This window comes from Varroa destructor, unplaced genomic scaffold (assembly GCF_002443255.2).
Source record: "Varroa destructor unplaced genomic scaffold, Vdes_3.0 BEIS01000414.1, whole genome shotgun sequence".
Classification (NCBI taxonomy): domain Eukaryota; kingdom Metazoa; phylum Arthropoda; class Arachnida; order Mesostigmata; family Varroidae; genus Varroa; species Varroa destructor.
Genome location: NW_019211867.1, coordinates 42,182 through 62,565, shown reverse-complemented (window position 1 = coordinate 62,565; position 20,384 = coordinate 42,182). Strand labels below are relative to the sequence as shown.

The 20,384-nt window shown below is 37.0% G+C and overlaps 1 protein-coding gene across 4 annotated transcripts; it reads right to left on the bottom strand.

Moving 5' to 3' along the window:
- Positions 1–1,976: 1,976 nt before the first annotated feature.
- Positions 1,977–20,374, bottom strand: LOC111255076 (uncharacterized). 4 transcript variants are annotated; one of them, XM_022816714.2, is made up of 8 exons: positions 19,684–20,374; positions 19,238–19,368; positions 17,259–17,368; positions 15,784–15,870; positions 10,372–10,512; positions 8,419–8,610; positions 6,883–7,287; positions 1,977–6,066 (listed from the first exon to the last, which is right to left on the bottom strand). In XM_022816714.2, exons 2-8 carry the CDS (start codon positions 19,332–19,334, stop codon positions 4,876–4,878), a joined length of 2,223 nt encoding a protein of 740 aa, XP_022672449.1. In that variant the 5' UTR covers positions 19,335–19,368; positions 19,684–20,374; the 3' UTR covers positions 1,977–4,875. The 4 variants fall into 4 exon arrangements, with proteins under 4 accessions (XP_022672449.1, XP_086832477.1, XP_022672450.1 ...); XM_086976351.1 differs by lacking the exon at positions 19,238–19,368 and having other exon boundaries at positions 20,025–20,374; XM_022816715.2 differs by lacking the exon at positions 19,238–19,368 and having other exon boundaries at positions 19,684–20,373.
- Between the last annotated feature and the right edge of the window lie 10 nt (positions 20,375–20,384).

Here is a 20,384-nt window from a genome sequence, read left to right as displayed (position 1 = left end):
CAAATTGTACCTAAAATATACCACATGCATTCCCAACTGGCCTGGTCAATTTACGGGAAATTCATTCAGTTTCAGTAGTTTCAGTATTTAGGTATATAATTTTGTAATATATCACATATGAAATGCCAATTTTGGCCGACAGAGCACTTAGTTTCCAGGCTCTGCTTTCATAAAAAACCTTCTCAATTGCGCAGCATGTGCTTGTTTATCGACTCCTTATATTTACTCATTTTCTCACTAATCTTCAGCGCCTCAGTCTTCGTTTTCGAAACGTTTGCACTATTCTTATTCTGTACGTTCGTTCAAGTCCTTTTTGCCTTTGCCTATGTCTTTGATAAATTTCTGCAGCGTTGTGTGCTTTAAGAAATAAAAACTTGACCACTAACCGTTAATTTTCAAAACAAAACAAACGGTTTTCACGTGTATAAGTTTCTAGAAGATTGGATATTTGCTAGACAAATTTCGTCTGTTACTGGCTCGTAGAAAAGTTATAATTTCAAAGTGCGCCTCATTCGCTTGTACTAACCTAAAAAAAAGTGATCGCTTTCCGACTACTTAACCAGCGACCCGTTCGTTTAAGGATGCTGTAATCATTCCAGATCCGTCATAGCCATTACCAAATCAATAGGTTAAAACTGAAATTGAAGTATCTCGCGGCCTTCCTCCAGCATTCGACAACATTATTGGCTGCCCTGTCTCATAAGTTCTAAGCAAAGCTTAAAGATTTATAGGTTGCCTTATTATAATATGATTCGCTTAATTGTTATGAAACTCCTACACACCCCTTACTAACGAAACGTACGTTGCATTAAATTAAGTTTCATTTAATACGCCATATTTATGCATTTTTAAACTGCTTAGTGGAATCCACGATAAATAGTTTACGAAGATTACATTATTACGTAATATACATCAAATTATACTGCAACGTAGAGTGGCCCTTGCCCTTAACTACTGCTGTCACAGCCATTTTACCATAAGAAGACTAATGCAACAGCAGTTACTGTGAAATTAATGCTGAGGGTCCCTTGAAATAATCGTAAATCCGATACTATTATCTGGTGGAAACAATCGCTTATTATAATGGCCATATTTTGCTACTTCGGACTAAATTCGGATTTTTTACATGCTCATCTACCTACATAGTAACTTGGTATAGAAAAGGCGTTAAAATGCACTATTAACGAACTTAAATCAAATCAATCACGATCAAATCAAAAACGAGGAATACAAATTCAGTTTTGGTTCCAAAACGTATAAACTATCTAAAGTAGACTATTATACTACCTGCACTTCCAAATTATGTCCATTACTACCTGGCCTTGTATTTAATTGGCTAAACCCTTGTTAGTTTTGACGATGTCTGATTTTATTTTTATTATTTATGTAGTTCGATTTAGTTTTATAATCAACAGTTTCTTTAAGCAACTTGATTTGCATATTGTGGCTGTATTTTTTAGTAAAATGCAGCCTCTTTAGCAGGGAAACGATCTATATATAGTAAATCAATGGAATATAAAAAATAATACTATTGTAATAGGGTATAGTGCTGTCTTAATTAGCCGCACTGTGGATTTTCTCATACATGTCATCGCACTGCCGTTCTTATTTGATGACACATTTAATGTATTATTATGATAGGACATAGCGATGGCGGAGTCTAAAGAAAATGTGAAACTACAATGGAAACACCGTCTTGCATGCATTGTCCAAACTGTGCAGAAACTCGCGGTTCTGAATATGCGAAAAGATCTGGCTTAACGTACGACCTAGGATAAGACAAACTGTTTAAATATTATTTATAACCTTCATGATAAAAATCTAAAAAGAACTTTATAAATTTCTCTATATTAAGCTTGCTTTGTTTTGTGACGTTATATTTGTAGCACAATAAAAATATAGCACATCTGACATTTTACTACACTAGAATATCGTATATATATATACACTTACATAATGAGAACCATTTACTCGAATAGTCGGCATTGTAAGTACTATTTTTATTTTCTCTACTAATTGTAATAATGGTAATAATAGCAATAATATGATAACTCTTTACACCTATATTTCAGTGTCCCCTCTCGCTTTATTTTAGTTATGTTATATTATGTAACGTATAAACGTTCGATATTTCTGTGTTGGTAATAGGTGTATTCATTTAGTGAGGATTCCATCTTTGCTTCTCTCTCCATCAACATTTGCTAATTACATGGTATGTAAGAATAAGTTAATAATACAACGTTATTTTTCTGACCCTGGTGCGTCTCACTCAGCCGCAACGATAACCTGCTTTTCTTTCACACACACATTCACCCACCCACCATTATTACAATCGATCTTTCTGTCGCTATCTTTCCAATACTGACGATTGCATGTCAAGGACTGGTTGGTAGCTAATATAATAAAGACAAGAAGAGGTCGGAGATGGAAAATTGATGCGAGCAGACTATATTTCAAGAGTGGTATGGAGATCTTTTCCGTCACCACGTTATTATGCTGGTGATGAAGTTCGTGCATACAGATGCGATAATTCCACAACACCTATTCTTTACCCTGCAGTGAAAACTATCGCGCATAAAATGGACTACGTGTTCTCCACTAACGTGATACCTTTACACGGACGAGCCGTGTAAGCTGACAAAAGCAGCCTAGTTGGAATTAACATTAGCTTGTTATTCAGTTAAAGTTGGCCAAAGCGTAGAAATGCTAATAATGCTGTTATTGTAGGCGATCCAGATCATCTTTGCCAAACATCTTTGTTGCTCCCCCTTAAACACTATATAGCTATCCAGAAGAGGACAAATGGAATCCACCTGTGGCCGTATGGGATACGGATTCAAACAAAGAACTGTCGCCTTTGGAAGCAGCAGACGATGCGTTGAGAAATGTGTCATAGAGATGTGTAGCAAAATTAGATGCTATTAGCAGTTGATGTATTAAACAACTAAGCTACGATCTGTAATAATCGATAACCTCCATAACCATAGTGCGTTTAGTTAGAATACATGTGTGATTTGCCGCAAATGATCTCAAATGCACTTTATTTTTTAATCGATTAATAACCTATGGACCGTTTACAGCGCTATATAAAATAACGCTCAAATAAAGGAATAAGCTTCGTATTATCCTTTCTAATCTTGTAGACAAAAACAGGAATACAACTAACCTGCGTGTTTAATGTAATAAGTGACTAACTTGAAGCCTGTCTGAGTCCCTCGGGAAATTACTAAATTTCGTACGTTCTACTAGATCCATGATGAACAAAGATTTTACTTATGCTGATCCGACAGATCCAACGAGAGATCTCGCATGTTAAATGATAATACGATATATCTCCCAAATCACAAGATGCGGTTGCCAAACATGCAGTAGCCGCCTAAATCCTGCCAGAACAATTAAGATCATTCGCTGTCGTTCAAAAGGATTTACCTTAAGCTATTGAAATAAATGTAATGTATCAAAAACATGCGTCTGCTCCTTTAATATTACCTACTAGAAAGCACAGTAAGATAATAGGCACGAAGAAGAAGGGTTGTGTCCATTACAACAACAGCGTAAATATATTTGATATAATCATACAGATACCAACAAATAAATACGCTCTCCTCTAATTATCTAGATGACATCGCCAATGTAGCCTTTTTGTCGCTACTCAAAACAATTATACATATTATTCGCAATAAGTTTACGCAGACTGATCTATAACTAATCATCTCGAATACTGAGATTTGGTGATTATATCTTAGGCGGTTAGGGACTCAGACGAGTGCAAAGTACAAACGAATATTCGGATAATAATCAATCCGTCCGTATGCCACTTCCAGACGTCTTACAGGTAGGTATGTTCTCATTATGTTAGGTCGTTTTAAGTGTCCTGTAATCAGTTTTGCAAACTAAATTTAAAGGGAGAATGAAGGATGCATATACGCTATTTATTCGATCGCAGAGGATTACACTCATTGGCCATTGCGAGAGTCTCAAAATATTTCTGTAATTCCACGAACAAAATGTAGCAGTGAGAACTTCGTCCATCAACACCAATCAGTTTAGCCAGCGACTATTACCGCATACTGGATTTGAGTTCTAATGTATCAATATAATAATTATGGGCAGCAGTCTTGCTTCATTTATCATCCATAATCGGGTGACTCGTGGGGTTATGTCTCAGTGTATCACACTTTTAGGACACTTCTGCACTATGGTGCAACTTGTTCGCGCATAGTTGTAGAGATACTATTACAGGTGTTGCACTAAATTCTTAGTATTCTATTGCAGCACTCAAACAGTCATGGACGAACGTCAATTTAGAAAAACAAAAGGGGGGGGGGGGTCAAAGCCAAACGAACCCTCAGGAGAGTAACGATATCTATAAGAAGGAAATAGATGGAAAATTATTGCGTTCGCTCACTTCTTCATGCCACAAAAGAGCAAATGATTCAAACTACAAAAGTACAACTGTGTATACTGCCTGACTTCTATGTGCAACGTTGCCTCGTTTAATCAGAAATAAGTAACGCCTACTACCATATTTTAAATATCGGTATCAACGGCATAGCTATCTACCGAGACAGTTTAAACATTATTTATAGCATATCACTTTTCTCTTTTTCTACCACCTTACCATTTCCACCGAATCTTTTTTTCAAAGCAGGTAAAAATTATTTTCTGCAATTTACAATTCTCGTCACCATTATCACTTGTCGTCGGTACCTCATAGTAATTTCCTCTAGCCGAAATTGTTACCTCTATTGTGTTGACGTCCACAAGTCACCCTATTTCTCTTCCATCTCCTTGCATTCTACCACGGGCTACCTATACAATCACTGCGACAACTTCGTTGCTTTCCCTCATTTCTCCTTTTAAACTCCGTAGTTCTTACGCTCTGCGGGTCATCATACCGCCGTTCCGGTTGCCATAGCCCCCGCCATTGTTGCCCCCATGATGCCGGGGTCCGTTAGTATACCCAGCTCGATCATTACGGCCATTCCAAGAGGAGTTCCCTCGACTGTTACTGCTGTTATCTCCGCCTCTCCGATTATCTGACCAGTTGTTTCGTCCACTTGAATCAGCGTAATGGCCACCTTTGTGCCCGCTGCGGTTGCCGCGGCTACCACCGGCACTTGCTCCTCGATAGTAGCCGATATTATTACTGCTCCCCTTGTGCACCGGCTGTTGCTGACTCTGATCATGGTGGTCTCCGCGACTGTTGTTGTCTCTTGGAGATCTTCTGTTATCTCTGGCGTTATATCCATGTTGCGGATGTTGTTCTGCTATACGAATCTCATTCGTGGCATCGACTTTTTGCCCTTCCGTAGTTCCGTTCTGTTGTTGTGTGTCATCACTTCTCGTATTTTTTAACCCTTGTGCAAACTTTTGTCGGAGCATAAACAAGTTTTCTTCCATTCTTTTGCAATCCTCGTAGATTTCTCTTTGCTTCTCAATGGGGAGGTTTTTATCTACAGTTAATGATTGTGACCCTTTGCTCGACGGGTGCATGTGATCGTAATACCTGGCTAATGATGAGGGCACACGTACTAAAGCAGAGCACGGAGACGCATTAGAAAATGTCGATGGCAACTGGTCATCCTGAAAGAAATCAAACTCACGATCTTCAAACATGGAATCTAAATCCGGTACCGTAACAGCGGGGCTCGGCTCGGTAGCACAACATGGAGTCCCGTTGATATGGTGAGGTGGTTGTATGTGATGCTGTTGAGATTGAACGGTCAGTGCATTTTCAACCGACCCAAACTGAATCGTATCACCATTATTCTCCTCTTTTAATGACTGTGACTGCTGTTCCTGCACCGGTGACACTGGGACGACATTCATACCGGGAATAACTGCCATAAGGCCACCATGGCTGGGATGATGCCCGTGACTAGTCCCATGGTGAACACCAGGATGCGGCGCCGGATGAGCACTCTGATGATTTATAACCTGCGGAATAGGAGGCACAAGTTCGCGAGGCGGCAGGAGATATCGGTAGTCGTCAATCGGAGCGTGCGAGTAGAAGGCCACCGTACAGAACATGTCTTCACCGCCCTTCTTGCCCTTGAGTAGAATCTATTAATACAAGATGTACACACACTGCCTTCAAGCACGTGGGTAGCAAAGGCATATAGCAATGCTTTCAAACGCTGCCGATCAAAAATCAAGGGCACTGGCATCTTTTTCAGAGGTAATAGCAGAAACCAAAGGGGACGTTGTACCCTTCGTGAATTTTTGGAATACTTTACTTAAACCCCTTATTTACAATTAGCCTATGCAAATCCCCGCTCCTCAATAGTCTCACTGACCAATAGATGCCAATAAGCAATGCAACACTCGTTTAAAGGAACCACTTCCTGCGCGGATGACCAATAATTTCACGCTTGAGTGCCCTCCTAAGTAACCCATAAAACCGACTAATTAGGAGGATACAGTTCGTCCAGAGACTTACGCAGCCCTATTAGAGGCAACCTAAGAGTTTATATCTTGAAAAAACTTTTTTTCACTTTTGCATTTATATTTTGATAATCAATCTTTTTTCTCTATTACATAGAACTTTTTAAAAGTAACAACAAAATTCTATAGGTAATGGGTTAATTTGTTTTTTCGATTCAGTTTTGTAATTTTCTAATAGCAATTAAAAAGCCTAGCTTTTGGCGATTTCAAAATTTTTTGCTTACTATTTTCCTGAATCGGTATTTTCGGAAGAACAAAATTTGTAAAGCCTCCTATAGGGTTGTGTGACTTTTTGGACGCTTTGTAATACTATAGAGGGCTACGATGAAGCTAGTACGGGGCCGAAAAACTCACGCGCGTATAATATATAAAAGTTGATCTAAAAACCTTAATATAATATTGTAAATTTTAGATGGAAAATAATCATGCACTTACGGCAGCAGGATGGTGATGAACTGCGGGTACAGGGGAAACGGCGTGGTGAGTAGAAGCCATTTGCTGGTCATGGATCTGTTGCTGAAGTTGTTGCATACTGGGGGCTGTCACAGTCGAAAAGCTATCTGTCTGTTCGAGAGGGAGCTGTTGATGTTGGTCTCCAGCTGATCCCACATTATGCATGGACGGCGGTTCTTCTGAGGGCTGGGTTTCCACGATGCCACCTGTTGTGGATTCCATGTCCGATATCACGGCGTCCGGGTTTAAAGGCGAATCGCCGCGAATATTAGTTAAAGGCCCGAATCCCTCGTTCTTTCCAGAATTTTCTAGACCGTCCGTACATAGTGATACCTCATCCAACTTAGCCAGTAGTTCACCCATTGAAGACAGTTTTGCGTGTACAGCCTAGAAGTGAAATAGTTATAATAACAATCGTAACAACAAAAATAATAAGGGTGAAACGGTTTAATTATGTGTTACTAAATGCATTACATGTTTATGAAGAAAACAAATGATTTTTATATATGGTAAGGTTCTCACCGTTTTATAGCCATTTAGTATTGATACTCCCAGCTGAGAAGTAGGTGTTCCCTCTTTATAAAATAACTAAGGTTTCAACGTGCTTACTATTGAAAAATTAGCGGTCTGCCAATTCCCGGCCCGAATATTAAATACACAGATGTTTCTAATAATTTATTTTTTGACAATAGCCTTTTCGCTTTCGGGAGTGAAAGCAAAATGCACTATTTTTAAAGCGATTTTCAAAGATGGAAATCTAACAGCTACATAGACTGATTTTCAAAACACCGTGTTCTACAAAAAAATACGTAGTGTAAATAGGAAAACTTGACGAAATCCGTCTATTGATATTTTGACAACTTTAAATATGATTCAGCTCTATTTTATAGTATCTAGTGATTCAACAGTGCAGCAAGCATGAAGAATAAAAATCGTAAAAAGTTTCAGTCTTGTTGTTTAATGAGTGTTTATCCGCTGGCATATTTTTGCATATAGTTACGGTTTCGTCATCATTAGGAAATAATCTCATGAAAAGCGGTTCTTTTCTTGACTGATGTCATGTTTCGTTGTGACTATCATTCTCACCATGAAGGCACAAGTTACAAACGAGATCGTATTAAAGGTTCCTTATTTCTTAAGGATTAGTTATTTTCAAGGAAAATTTCGGTAATTTTGAACATTGAACTGAAATTAGCTATGTGGAACATTTGTTAGTAATCCAGGTCAACAAGATGCACATATATTTTTATTGTCTGATCCATTATTGAATTTCAGGCGCGCTTTTTTCATATGACAGGACAAGCTTCATTTTGTGTTGTGTATAATTAAACTAGTACAAAATGGGCTCATTGTACAGCATATTATTCATCAGTAAAGGTTTTCCTTCTTCGACCATTGATCATGTGCTAAGACTGGTGCATTGAATATTATAACTGGTTTCTACAAAGTTATTTTTACAATGAATGAAAACTAATCCATCATTAGGCTAAGGAAATGGGACTATCATAGTTTACGTACCTCAAACGTGACACCTGCAACGAATTCCTTAGGCTTTGCTTCAAGTACATTTAACCAAAGTTCAGCAACTTTCCCGAAATCCTTTGCGCTCGCTTCATCAACAGATTGACGAAGCGCTTCTAATGCTCGATTATCGTCATCGGATTCTTCTCGACGGAGAGCCTCGCCGAGCAAAAATTGTAAGCGCATCACCTAAAAAAAAGAATATTGGCTACTTTTTCTATAACTAGGATTAAGTCACAGCTGTATATCGCTTTCATACCAGTATTCCACTATTACCGTAAAAATACATTTAAAACTGATTTGTTATTGATGTAAACTCGACTTATTCTACCGATAATACCGAAGTACTGTTCAACCACGCCATACATGCATGTACCCCAGCATATGGCTTGCCGTTTTCAACGTCACTAAATACCACCGGCGATTTGACAACTGTTCTTTTTCTCTTTATAAGATCACTTGCCCCCATTACGAAAACACTGCGTGGTTACGGAGTCGGGCGGAGTTTGTCACTTGTTCTCCAACCCTTTTCCGCGACCGCTGGCATAACAGATACGCATACGCACAAGGTCTTTTATCGAAGGTTCACATTCTTCTATGTCTTCCCGATCATAAATAGCATTGCCTCTACTTTAGCCTGGCACGTGAATCGCAGCTATCTTCATAGTGAAGTTTTCCGGTAGTTCACCACAACAAACCACCACGGAAGGTGTTTTTATGATTGCTTGTACTAAACTATTCACTTTTGATTGCATTCTTTTGGCCTCATCCATCCTCACATTCCAGTTTAATTGTTGTGACCACACAGACCACCTAGTCCAATGGCTACATTATTGTACGCATTCATTTGCGTTGTAATTTAATATGACGTTATAGACCATTAAGGGAATAAGGCCTGGCCACACGTTAACACGTTAGACTTTAAGATGTATATCTTAAAGTCTTTATATTGCCACACCATTCCTGTCTATTAACCACCATTTATGCTTACGAATGTCAGGTACTGCGACTTTGGTAAATGCTTAGCCTACCCAAAGTTGACAACAGCAGAATCCTCATATTAGTTTGGCAGCCATGGTTCAACTAAATGTATAACCTGTTTTACATGACAATATAGAACAAATTTGGTAGCAGAAATTCCACGGTATTCTGTAATTATAAGCGCATTGACAACCTTTAGTAACCCAAAATAAACAAACCAATTATAATATTCTTTACGGCTGACAGTATACTTCTATAGCCCTCCAAATTGAACCAAATATTGCGCTTGCCAACTAATATTAGCTGATGTTAAAAACATCTTGCGTATGCACCACGAACCGGCCCATTGATGTTTAGCGAAGGATAAGATCTTATACTGTGATTTTACGATCATATGCCTCCACCCTTGCTTATTAAGGAAAAAGCAATGACTAGCGGAATGAAAACTCGACTTCTGCAAAGCGCATTTTGTCGCCAAATCCAAATTGGCATATTGACTTGCAGATCCTAACCTAAAACAGATTTTGGAACAGAATTGAAATCTTTCTTAGCTTATGATTAATTTTTCATACTACACAACGTGTGTAATTATAATAAATAATGTTATTCAATTCTTTTTTTACAATGACTTCTGCTGAAGAGGATTCAGTACTATAAGACTTCTATTAAGCACGATGTTGGCAAACATTCACCGTCATAATTAGATCTTATAGAGTCTTTTAAATTAAACTGACACTTAAAACTTTTTCTTTCTCATGAAAGGTGAATGTGTATGCTAGATCGGGGCCTTTATATCAAAGGCTTCTTATTTTCACCTTACTTGGCTTTTCGTTTAATGTAATATAGTTACAACATTACACTTTCTGCAGTGGACATATTTTACAACTATAAGGGATTCTTTGGATAAGATCATAATTATTGGAACGAGCATACAAAGACACGTCAGATTTCTTTTAGATTGAACAATACCTTTCCAAGGGTATCAATGGTTCTCTGATTAGCTTCGCGTTGTTCCTTTTTCGCACGGGTACGCGCGACGGCTTCTTCGTTCTTTGCCAACTGTTCTGCCGTTTGCAAAAAATCCCGGCACACTTCTAGCATATCTGACACCTATAAATATAGATCAATGGTATAAGAGTTATACGGCGAAATACGATTCTACCAAAAAATTACGTCAAATAATGCTTTACTCGGATTAATTATCAAAAATTTCCTTCAAGTTAATGTATGCAATTCCGGCATTTGTGTAGATAACGGAAAACGCAGCTTTGAAACTCTGCCTGTTCTATGTAATGTCTTCTAGGGATTTTCTTAAAATAAAAATGTAAATCTGTTTTTGTTCGCCGCAACTTACCTTCTTTAGCCGAAAGTGTTAATAAGAAATGTCAGTGAAACAGTACCTGTATACCTTTTAATAGATTCATGTCGCTAGGATAAAGCCGCGACCATATAACCGTGATAACTACAGTAATTAAGATGCAAAACTATTTTTACAAGAACAGGATCTTTTAATAACAGCCCGTAATTCCGTATTATATAATTGCGAGCGGTCTTAGCACATTCAGCTATTGACAACCTAAAGCCTAAAGAGTCTACATCGAATATTATACCCAAAAAGCTGGTACCAATAATCGAACAAATAGATCTACCCAGCAGAAATTGAAAAAATGTTTATATTGATAAGTTGAAACACGATGGTGAATGAGCCTTCTTCTCGATTCTTGCAGATTCATATCACCACTACGAATTAGGGCCGGCAATATTATTAACATAATTTGAAAAAGATATATAATCAAAAAGTGAAAACTTAGTAAAACAGAGAACTAACATTAATTTCTCTACCAACTTTTTTAAATAAACATTTAAAAAAATTTTTCCGTTGATAAAAGCCGCATTTTACTGTACACCAGATTTCTAAATGGTGCGAGCAAAATTATATGATTATGTATACACTCGAATGCGCTGTAATGCGTATACGCTTAATAACGTACCAGTTGTAGCTATGATAGGAGCCTCGAAGTTGTAATAGATCGAGGTAAGATTTTAGACGATACATAACTCAAATATTGTTTATTCTACTTCTGTACTTTGTTAGTTTTTGTAAGCTCACGTATTAATTAATTTCTGCAAATTGTATTGTAAAAACACGTGTACAAACATATGCTACCAGATATGTATCGATTATATGCCAGTTGAGCATATACTATTGATCTGATTAATTAATAATGTATTAGATTATTACAAGCGAATACGATAGGTTTTAAAACTGAATAACTTTTAAATCAGTTGGGTTTGAATTATTGATGATATATGTTAGGGATATAGTCATTTTTGATGTACTTGTACAGTGCTCTGACAATTCTGGACGGGCATATATCTAGCACTCCTGTTCCCATATGTAGTTTCTCAATCTATAGTTTTTTGAAATAACTTGATCGTGAGATAAGCTTATCCGCTAGCTGCCCTCGTTAGGACATAGCAAGCGCCGTAATTACACGGACCTAAAGAACAAACGGGTTGAAACCAGCGTTGGACGTTCCTTTGGTTCTTCAAGGAAATCATGGCGATAACTAGACTAAGTGTAATTAGACTGCGTGCTTTCGATTGCGTGCCAATGATCCATGAACCTCTTGAGGAATTAGGAATGGCAGGCTACATTCATCGTTTTACTTTCAGTGAGATCTTACAGTAGCAGATGCGTCTGATGTCCATGCCAAATACTACCATTACCTTACGTTCGAAACCTACTCGACGCAGTCGTCAAGCTCCATTTCTTTTCAGGGCGACTTCATCCTTTTGCCTGATTTCTCTCTGACTGGCAGTAAAGAATGAACTATACCTTGTCTGTAGCAATCGTATGCTCCAGACCGTCTTTTCTCGATGAAAGTTCTGCCACACACATGCTCAATTGACCTAGAGTCAATTCACAGAGGTCCCACTTTTTCAAAGTCCGCATTTTCAGTATTTCGTTATAATTTTGGCCGATAAAGCACTTGCAACTCCAAGTTCAGCTTTCGTGAAAAGCTTCCTCCGCTGTAGCAATATAACCTTGTTCTTTGAGTCCCGACACTTGCTACCTTCGCTTGTCTTCAACACTCAATTACGTGCCTAAGACCTCTTTGTTTAATGTCTCCACCAATTTTCAGTGTATTTCCGCAGCGCTGTAGCCTTCAATAAACAAAAACTTGATTACTAAGCGATGATTTTTAGACTGAAAGATATCTTTCTTCTGAACTCCGTTTATTACCTTGTAATAAACCTAACTGACTATCACTTACAAGTTTCTTGAAGATTGTATTCACAATATAAATACACTCGCGTCGCATACTTCGAAAGTTATTCATTTCTATTATCGGGTTTAATTCGCTTGTAACAATTTCCCTGGCGGTTTAAGAATATATATTAGTAACGAAAAATAAGCAGTAATTTACAGCTATATATAAAATACAGCTATGCTTTTTTGAGCTTCACTTTATATGGAATCTAAATGTGTTTCAACACAATATGATCATTACGTTTGCTGCTTAGATCAGCTTCTCTGGGTTTAAGAAATTTGCATTTATTTAAATTCTATTGTACATTTATGAGAAATTTACGAATGCAAGGTGAGCGCATCTCCCGAACTTTCAACACACTCACTAAATGACTTTCTCACTTAATGGTTACTCCAGTCTGCAACGTACAAAGGACTAGCTGTCCCTCGTAAACCCGTTCACCATACAAAAGCACTCCATTTGTTCCTACGTACTGCCTAAGAATAATTGACAACGTATACAAAAGTGAAACACTATAATAGAGGCAGGCTGTGAAGTATATAACGGTTTGCTCCAATGGCGAAGTTGACACGGTGCCGGCATGTATGAATGTACCAACCGCTCGCCGAACCGAATACTAAGACTCAGGTCGTTTGCCAGGTCACGCTCACCCTTAAATTGTCTCAATGAGTGTAAGTCTGTTCGTGATAGTGATCGTGTGGGCGTTTTACAGCCGTCCTTCTAATAAACGTTAACGGTAGTTTGCAAAAACGTTAAGATAAAATAAAACTGTACTCAGAAGCTCTCGATAGTTCCCTAAAGATATCTAGAGGGATCATGTTAAAAATATGAATAATATGCCTGTTTATTATACAAATAACTCAGCTGTTCGATAACCCGTCAAAAAATTTAGAACGTTAGTTGGCTGCAGTTCCTTTGCAAACTTGAAAAAAAACATACTACGAAAGGAAAAAGGCAACGATGGGTTACAGAGGACTCTCTTTTGTATCCATTGGTTACATAAGACTCTTTTGCCGTGAAGAATCTAAACAGAAGAGGGGACTATATTCGAACTTATTAATTCATACAAATAAGCTAGCATAAGGTTACGGTGCTTCGGTTTGCACCGTGTTCCACAATGTTCCATTCCAATGGAACGCGCAGACACAATTTGCAAATGGACAAGACCTCACACATATAATGATACGCTCCCTTCGAAATACGTTATGTTGTTACATGTGATCCACATCCTTACGGAAGTTAGATATTCCCTTTGGAGCTCGACGGAGTATTCTAAACGCCTGTCATTGTTGGGTATGCAGCGTCCAGATGTACAGAAGTTAGCACTAAACGAAACCGCGTTACCGTCACCAAATTGCTTTTGCACACTACAGAGAATTTATTTGTTTAAACTAAACTAACTTACCAGTGACAGCTCAAAGCTTCTTCTACCTGTCTAACCAATTTTATCAATATGTAATTTTAAGTTTAATTGGTCTATGGAGTTTATTTTCTATCGTTTTTTGAGCGATTTTTTGCTTAAATTTCTTATAGGCACCTGCAAAAAGCTTATAGGAGCGGAACTGCGTTGTAATAGGATTTTCAGAAAGACTTTTTTGCTTCAGAAAAAGGCGGCCGAAAGTCTACATAGAACTCCTCGCCAGGCGTATCTCTAAATACCAACTGGAAATCCACAGAGACACCTTTCGACTCCTCAATCTTAATTTCTGAACCAAAATGCTTGCCGAAATGTAAAAAAGTGGCGTTCTATATTTTTGAAGATTGTCGTTGGTGCGTATTGATATCCCATTGGCCTAATATCTAAGTGGAAGGCTCTTTTACAAAAAGAGAGTTTTATTAACACCATCCAGTTTTACGTTTTAGTGACTTGAGGTCAAGATTGAAGTGCGAGTGTGCTCCAATTAATAGCCGAAAAGCGTTATTTGGTGAACTCCATTAACGTGCAAATTGTGTTTCTGCATAAGGAAAGTATAATGAATGAATCAGTGAAACTACTACTGCAATTCTCGCTGATATGGTGAGAACAATTTAGCTGTACTATGCGATTAGTTGATATAGTTTATGCTAAAAGGTCTTGTTCTGAAAACAACAGCGTTCTTTTTTGGTTAACAATCAAAAGATTTAAAATTAGACATTAAAAAAATATTGGCCACAACGTAGCGCCCAAGTAGATCTAATGAAACAATTCCGACTGCTTAGACAACAACAGGCAGGAACAACATGAAATTGGTATGTTTCTCATTTTGAAATATGTTTTTCAAAGCACACCAGGGCTGTTTTACGAAATTTCCGGTCAACATGTTGAATGTCCTAATCTGCTCTTCGTATAAAATTATGGGCAGCCGTTTTCGACACGTACAAATATAAGCTACTAGATGACTCAAATTATTTTATGGTAAGTTAAGTTCCAAAACAAAAAAATATTTTGAAGGCATACTAACATAGGCCTTGAATATATCAATAACAGTAAGAAGAAAAATCAATAGATCTGTCCAATATAACACATCTATTTTCTAAAATAAAGTTCAATAAAACTGCCCTTAATTTTGTAGATTAAGACAATCTATATAATAGAATGTATCAAATCCTTAAGTGATTAAAAACAATGGTTTTGAAATGGATATAGTTTCCAACAACTTCAGAGGCAATTTAGGCTATGTGATGGTGTACTGAGTGTCAATATCTCAATATGACAAAACACGAAAGCTATTAAAAATCTTAGGTATATCGCGGCAATACATAATGGATATGAGTTTCACTGCAGGACCGTAACACTCGTTGAACTAAGACTGCTCACCCAGTTCAAAAATTTTATCAAGAAATGCTTGAAAGGTTACCCATTTGGACTTCATGCCGCCGCTGATTTCCCCTAGCAAACTAATTTAGCAAAATATTGCAACATCTACTAAGTCAAAACGATGGTATGGAAGTTTTCGTGCAGAATGAGTGCATAATATAGCATAAATTTAGATCAATATAATGGATAACTATTTTTCTAAAAAAATAATTCTAGGTAAAATGAAAGATTATGGAACAACTTATAGTCTAAACAAGTAAATGAATAAAGCACTTAAGACACAAAATACTGCAAAAAAATTATTTATACCTGATCCTTCTTCGAGAGGGCTGAACGCTGGTTTTCACTAACCTCCTTTCCCATTTCTACATCCTTCTCAACCTGCTCCAAGCGAGTCTAAAAAGAGTCATAGATAATCAAGGAAGAATTTATAACTCATGCTTACTGCCAAATTTTGCTCTATAATACATTGAGCGTTAATTCGTACACATATTGGTATTCGTTATAAGCAGCTACGCACGACCTGTTTAACGATTTTGTGACGCACTCGAAGTTTCCTTGCAATATTTCGGAGATGTTAATTTATAAATAAATGAATTAATTCCTTATTACATTCGTGTAGTATACGAACCAGCACTGTGGAAATAAATCGAAATTCAATAAATTCGAAACAGTTTGAGGTGAGTTTTTTCTTTTATATATGCCCTACAGATGTGTATTTAAAAATAAAAATATGATCAAAGAATCACGATCTATTAATTGGATTTAAGAATGATAATCTGCCCACTTGAATCTCCAGTTCCATTGTCTTTTAGACAGTTCACATTTTCGGTAATCAAAAAGATAATTAGCACCGCAAATGCACATAATTTGGTCAAGCTCAAATTCTCCGCCTAACTTTAAAAGTTGAGTGGTTAATTTTTGGTTCTATCTAAAAACTGTACTTTAACAAGTAAACAGTAGTGCTGAAATAAGTATAAAACGAAAAAGAGGTCATTTTACGACTTTAAACCTGTCTACACTGACCGCTGACGCATCGTCAATTTACCCGTGATTATTTGCGAATTTAGGAGTATTTTTTACATTTTGGTTTCCCTATAGCACCTAACAGTCATTTAGACGGTGTGTTAGATATGGAAACAGTTGAATGGTGTTTCTTGAACTCCAATGCATGCTTTAGTATTGCCCTTTCCAACGCACTCATAACTAAGAACTTATACAAATATATACAAAGAAACCTATAAATTCATTCCAAACTTATACGTTTCCTCACCAATGGACGGCCCTTAGAAAGAAAACCAAGGTTCAACCTACAACTAGTCTCGTATAAACCACCAACTTGAAAGCTAATTTAGCGAAATTATTTAGTTAGTACTGAAAATGATTATCTTGCGAACTAAGTATTAAACACGTTAATTCAGCTCTCATAGTACTTAACAAAAAAATGACCGCCACCTTTTTTGGCGACAACCTACCACAATTTGCACCAATGATTTCGTAAAAGTTGTTTTTAGGTGAGATCTATTGCTAAACAAATGCATACGGGTTCTATTTTCCATAAAGGCTAATTTCTATCAACGTCGAACACAGGCATACTTCAACTTAAATCTTGTACATAATGTTTAACGTAAAATCAATTTTTTTTTGCTGTATAGATGATTAAATCGGTCTACCTTAGGTGAAATTTGCCAAGTTGCTTAAACTTAAAAGATCAAAGCATTTGGCAATAGTTATATAATAGCAACATATAATAGGAATATAATAAGAAACAAGAAGTTCCATACCTTTCTCTTTTCGAGGTTACGTATTTTCTTTTCAATCACTGTAAGGATGTCCCGCAGGGTGCCCTGCATTACCACAGAACCTTTACGTTCCTGCGTCATCGTGCGCGATTCTAATACCAACAGTCATATTTGAAAAGACAGCATAACAATTTTTAGTGGGTAAAATCACAAGAACGCTTTTACTGAACTACAAAGGGGATAAACTGCTTTTGCTTTCAACATGTCCGTTGCTTTGGACTAATTGTAATGGCAATTAGTCACTATTTAATTCATGGCAATGGTTATCTTCAGCACATGCAAATCCATCAAAGCATACAAATGCTTCGCTACAAATTAGCAAATTTTACAATACTAATAACTTAAATAATCAACATCTCACAAAAGTTTAGAAAATAAGTTGTAACAATCTTTACGCAGCCATAATGTAACGGGTTAATTTGAAATGATCCACGGATTGCATCGATCCAGTCCTCTTTTTTCGAAGTACGAGCTAGTTCCGCACGCCTATTTTTCGTAATTACGCGTAAACCCAAATGTACAATTCTTTCTTGAGTAGGCAATAATTCTTTAAAAAAAACTGTGTTCCAAAGAGATGGCACGGTTTTTGTGGAGTACTTCTGGTCAAATTCAATCGAGATTTACGAACTCCAAATATTAGGTGGGACCTGCTTTTATTGCTTATTTATTATTATTATTATATTGTTTATTTATTATTATTAAATTATTCTTGCTCCTCAAACCAATTATTCATCAAATATATATCACATTTTTTCACTATATTTCGAAATATTTTTTAAAGACTTTGGGCAGAACCCGAAGAAGACTATGTGAAGTCGTTTTATATTCCTTAACGAAATAAAACTAAAATGCGGTTTAATTGTATCCGAATTTGGCACCTACGCTACAAAAAAAATATTTGATTATAGGACAACTGACACATTTAACTCAGGAATCTCAATCATAAATCGGGATTCCTACAATTAATTCACCGAGTCCAGTTTTTTTTTGACGTCTTCAGCCATTTTCATTATATATAAAATTTTCAAAACAATCCCTGCGGTATAGTATCCACTAAATCTAAAGATTAACTGGGTGAATTTTGGGTGAACAACTTACTGATCTACCAACTAAATAGTATTGTTACTTTCACTTGAGAACTATTCAGTCCCGTATTGTGAGATAGGTTCGTTTAGATGTTCGTAGAAAAGTTTATAATACTGCAAGTGCCAAAAAATTTTCAAGCTTAATTTCGAAAAAAATTTTCGCAATTTGGGGTTAAATCTACTATCAACAAATCAATTATGAAAACCAAATTTAAGAGTAAAGATATTTCAACACTAAACGACCAAAATAAATGTCTTTACCAAAATTTCCAGATCATGTCATCAAGCAACTATCTTAGGATTCTAGCTTCGAAATTATCTGCATTAAATACACAATTATTTTGCGTCTAAATTACCTATTCACAAAAAATAGACTGAATATTTTTAAAAAATCGAGTGCAATACATACAAGACTGAGGCTAGACAGAAAGCATAAGAGTTTTTAATGTTTTTAAATCTTAACATTAATGAGGCTTTCTTATGGAAACTTTTGATCTAGTATAAGTATAAATAAGTATAAATATCTGCAATTGTGTGGAACTTTAAACTCATATAAACAATAGGTATCATAGACCGTCATCGTAGCTACACATTATATATTATAGACTACACTTTTTATTATTTAGACCAGATAGTTCAAACAAGCTATTTTTCGCTTAACTAATTTTCCTTATATAGACAACGAAACTATGCAAAACCATCACCATGTTATCAAATATTTAAAAACCAGAGTATGTTAGCTCTGCTGCTACTTGTGTGACACTTTCTTTTTTATCACAGGCACCTTTTCTATGGTCCTTTTTTTCTACATATGCAATCAAATTTTAATCTGTATATGCCCCATGGGACCCAAATGCGACCAAATAGGTTGCTTACTCTCTTCATTTTTCGCCTTTAAAATATAAGACCGCTCGATTTCAGCAAACTTCTCTTCAAGTGACGTTTTTGCCCTATATAGCTGGCATTGACTCATTGGCTGGAGCGTGTGCGTGCGTGATCCGTCAGGCCTAAAACATTCGAACTATATTGTTCGATTATCTAGTCGGTGTTCGACTATTTCAGTTTGTATTTAAGTATAGACTAACTATGGAGTAAAATAAAACCAAATAAGCGACGGTCAACTATAACCAGCGTGACAAATGAAGACATGAGGAAGATGGCTGCGCGTATTATGTTAGCATCAGACCTTCATTCAATATTTAATGTATCTTAATGTATGTAACAATCTTCGTCACTCCTTACCATTCCGGCCCTATCTCACCTACAAGAATAACAATAGAAAATGTAATTATTGTATAAATGAAATTCAATCATTTACTAACCTTCTATTCGGCGGCCACTGTGCCCACTTAAAACCAGATACAATTTGGCTCCGCTGCAAAGCGTCGTTCAGTTCTACAGAATTGTTACTACTAGCTGTTCCAGCTAGGGGTGGCAATTTCTAATGATTATTAACGAAGATGTGCGAACTACTAACTCTCAAGAGAGTGCAAATAAAGCGTAGTTGGCCAGTATGTGACGACCAAGCCCAATATACAACCATTCAATCAACGAACAAACGAGAAAACCACGAGAAGTAGTACCACGACCAAACAACAAACGAAGGAACGAACAGACGACGACGACACCGACAGGCCAAACACCGACCACACCAATCACCCACCACCGCAACGTTGCACCTCTGCTGTTGTTGTTGCTCGTGCTGGCGATACCGCTGCCGCCGTGGTCTGGACTATCCTATTCGTCTGTAATAACAATCTAGCATATAAATACGAAAAAGCAGCCCTCATCAAGACTCTCCGTTGCTAGTGATGTTTCTAATTCTCGAAAACACAGAGCGAATGAACACGCAGTTACTGATTGGAGGTCAGTTTCTTAATTGCTGCGCTTCGACGTGTATGGACAATAACACGCTATTCTCGACTATACAGTCACCACCGCAAAAGAACCAACAAAGACATCTGAAACAACGACTATTCAGCTCGCTTACAACGTACAAAAGAGCGAAGAAGGAGAGCGTCTG

Excerpts from the sequence above, each read along its gene's own strand:
- LOC111255076 (XM_086976351.1), bottom strand. The coding sequence starts at position 20,151 with ATGAGGGCTGCTTTTTCGTATTTATATGCTAGATTGTTATTACAGACG. Across the intron at positions 17,369-20,024 it reads AGAGGTGCAACGTTGCGGTG|AATCGCGCACGATGACGCAG; the intron begins GTGGGTGATTGG and ends TGTTGGTATTAG. Across the intron at positions 7,288-8,418 it reads TTGCAGGTGTCACGTTTGAG|GCTGTACACGCAAAACTGTC; the intron begins GTACGTAAACTA and ends TTTCACTTCTAG.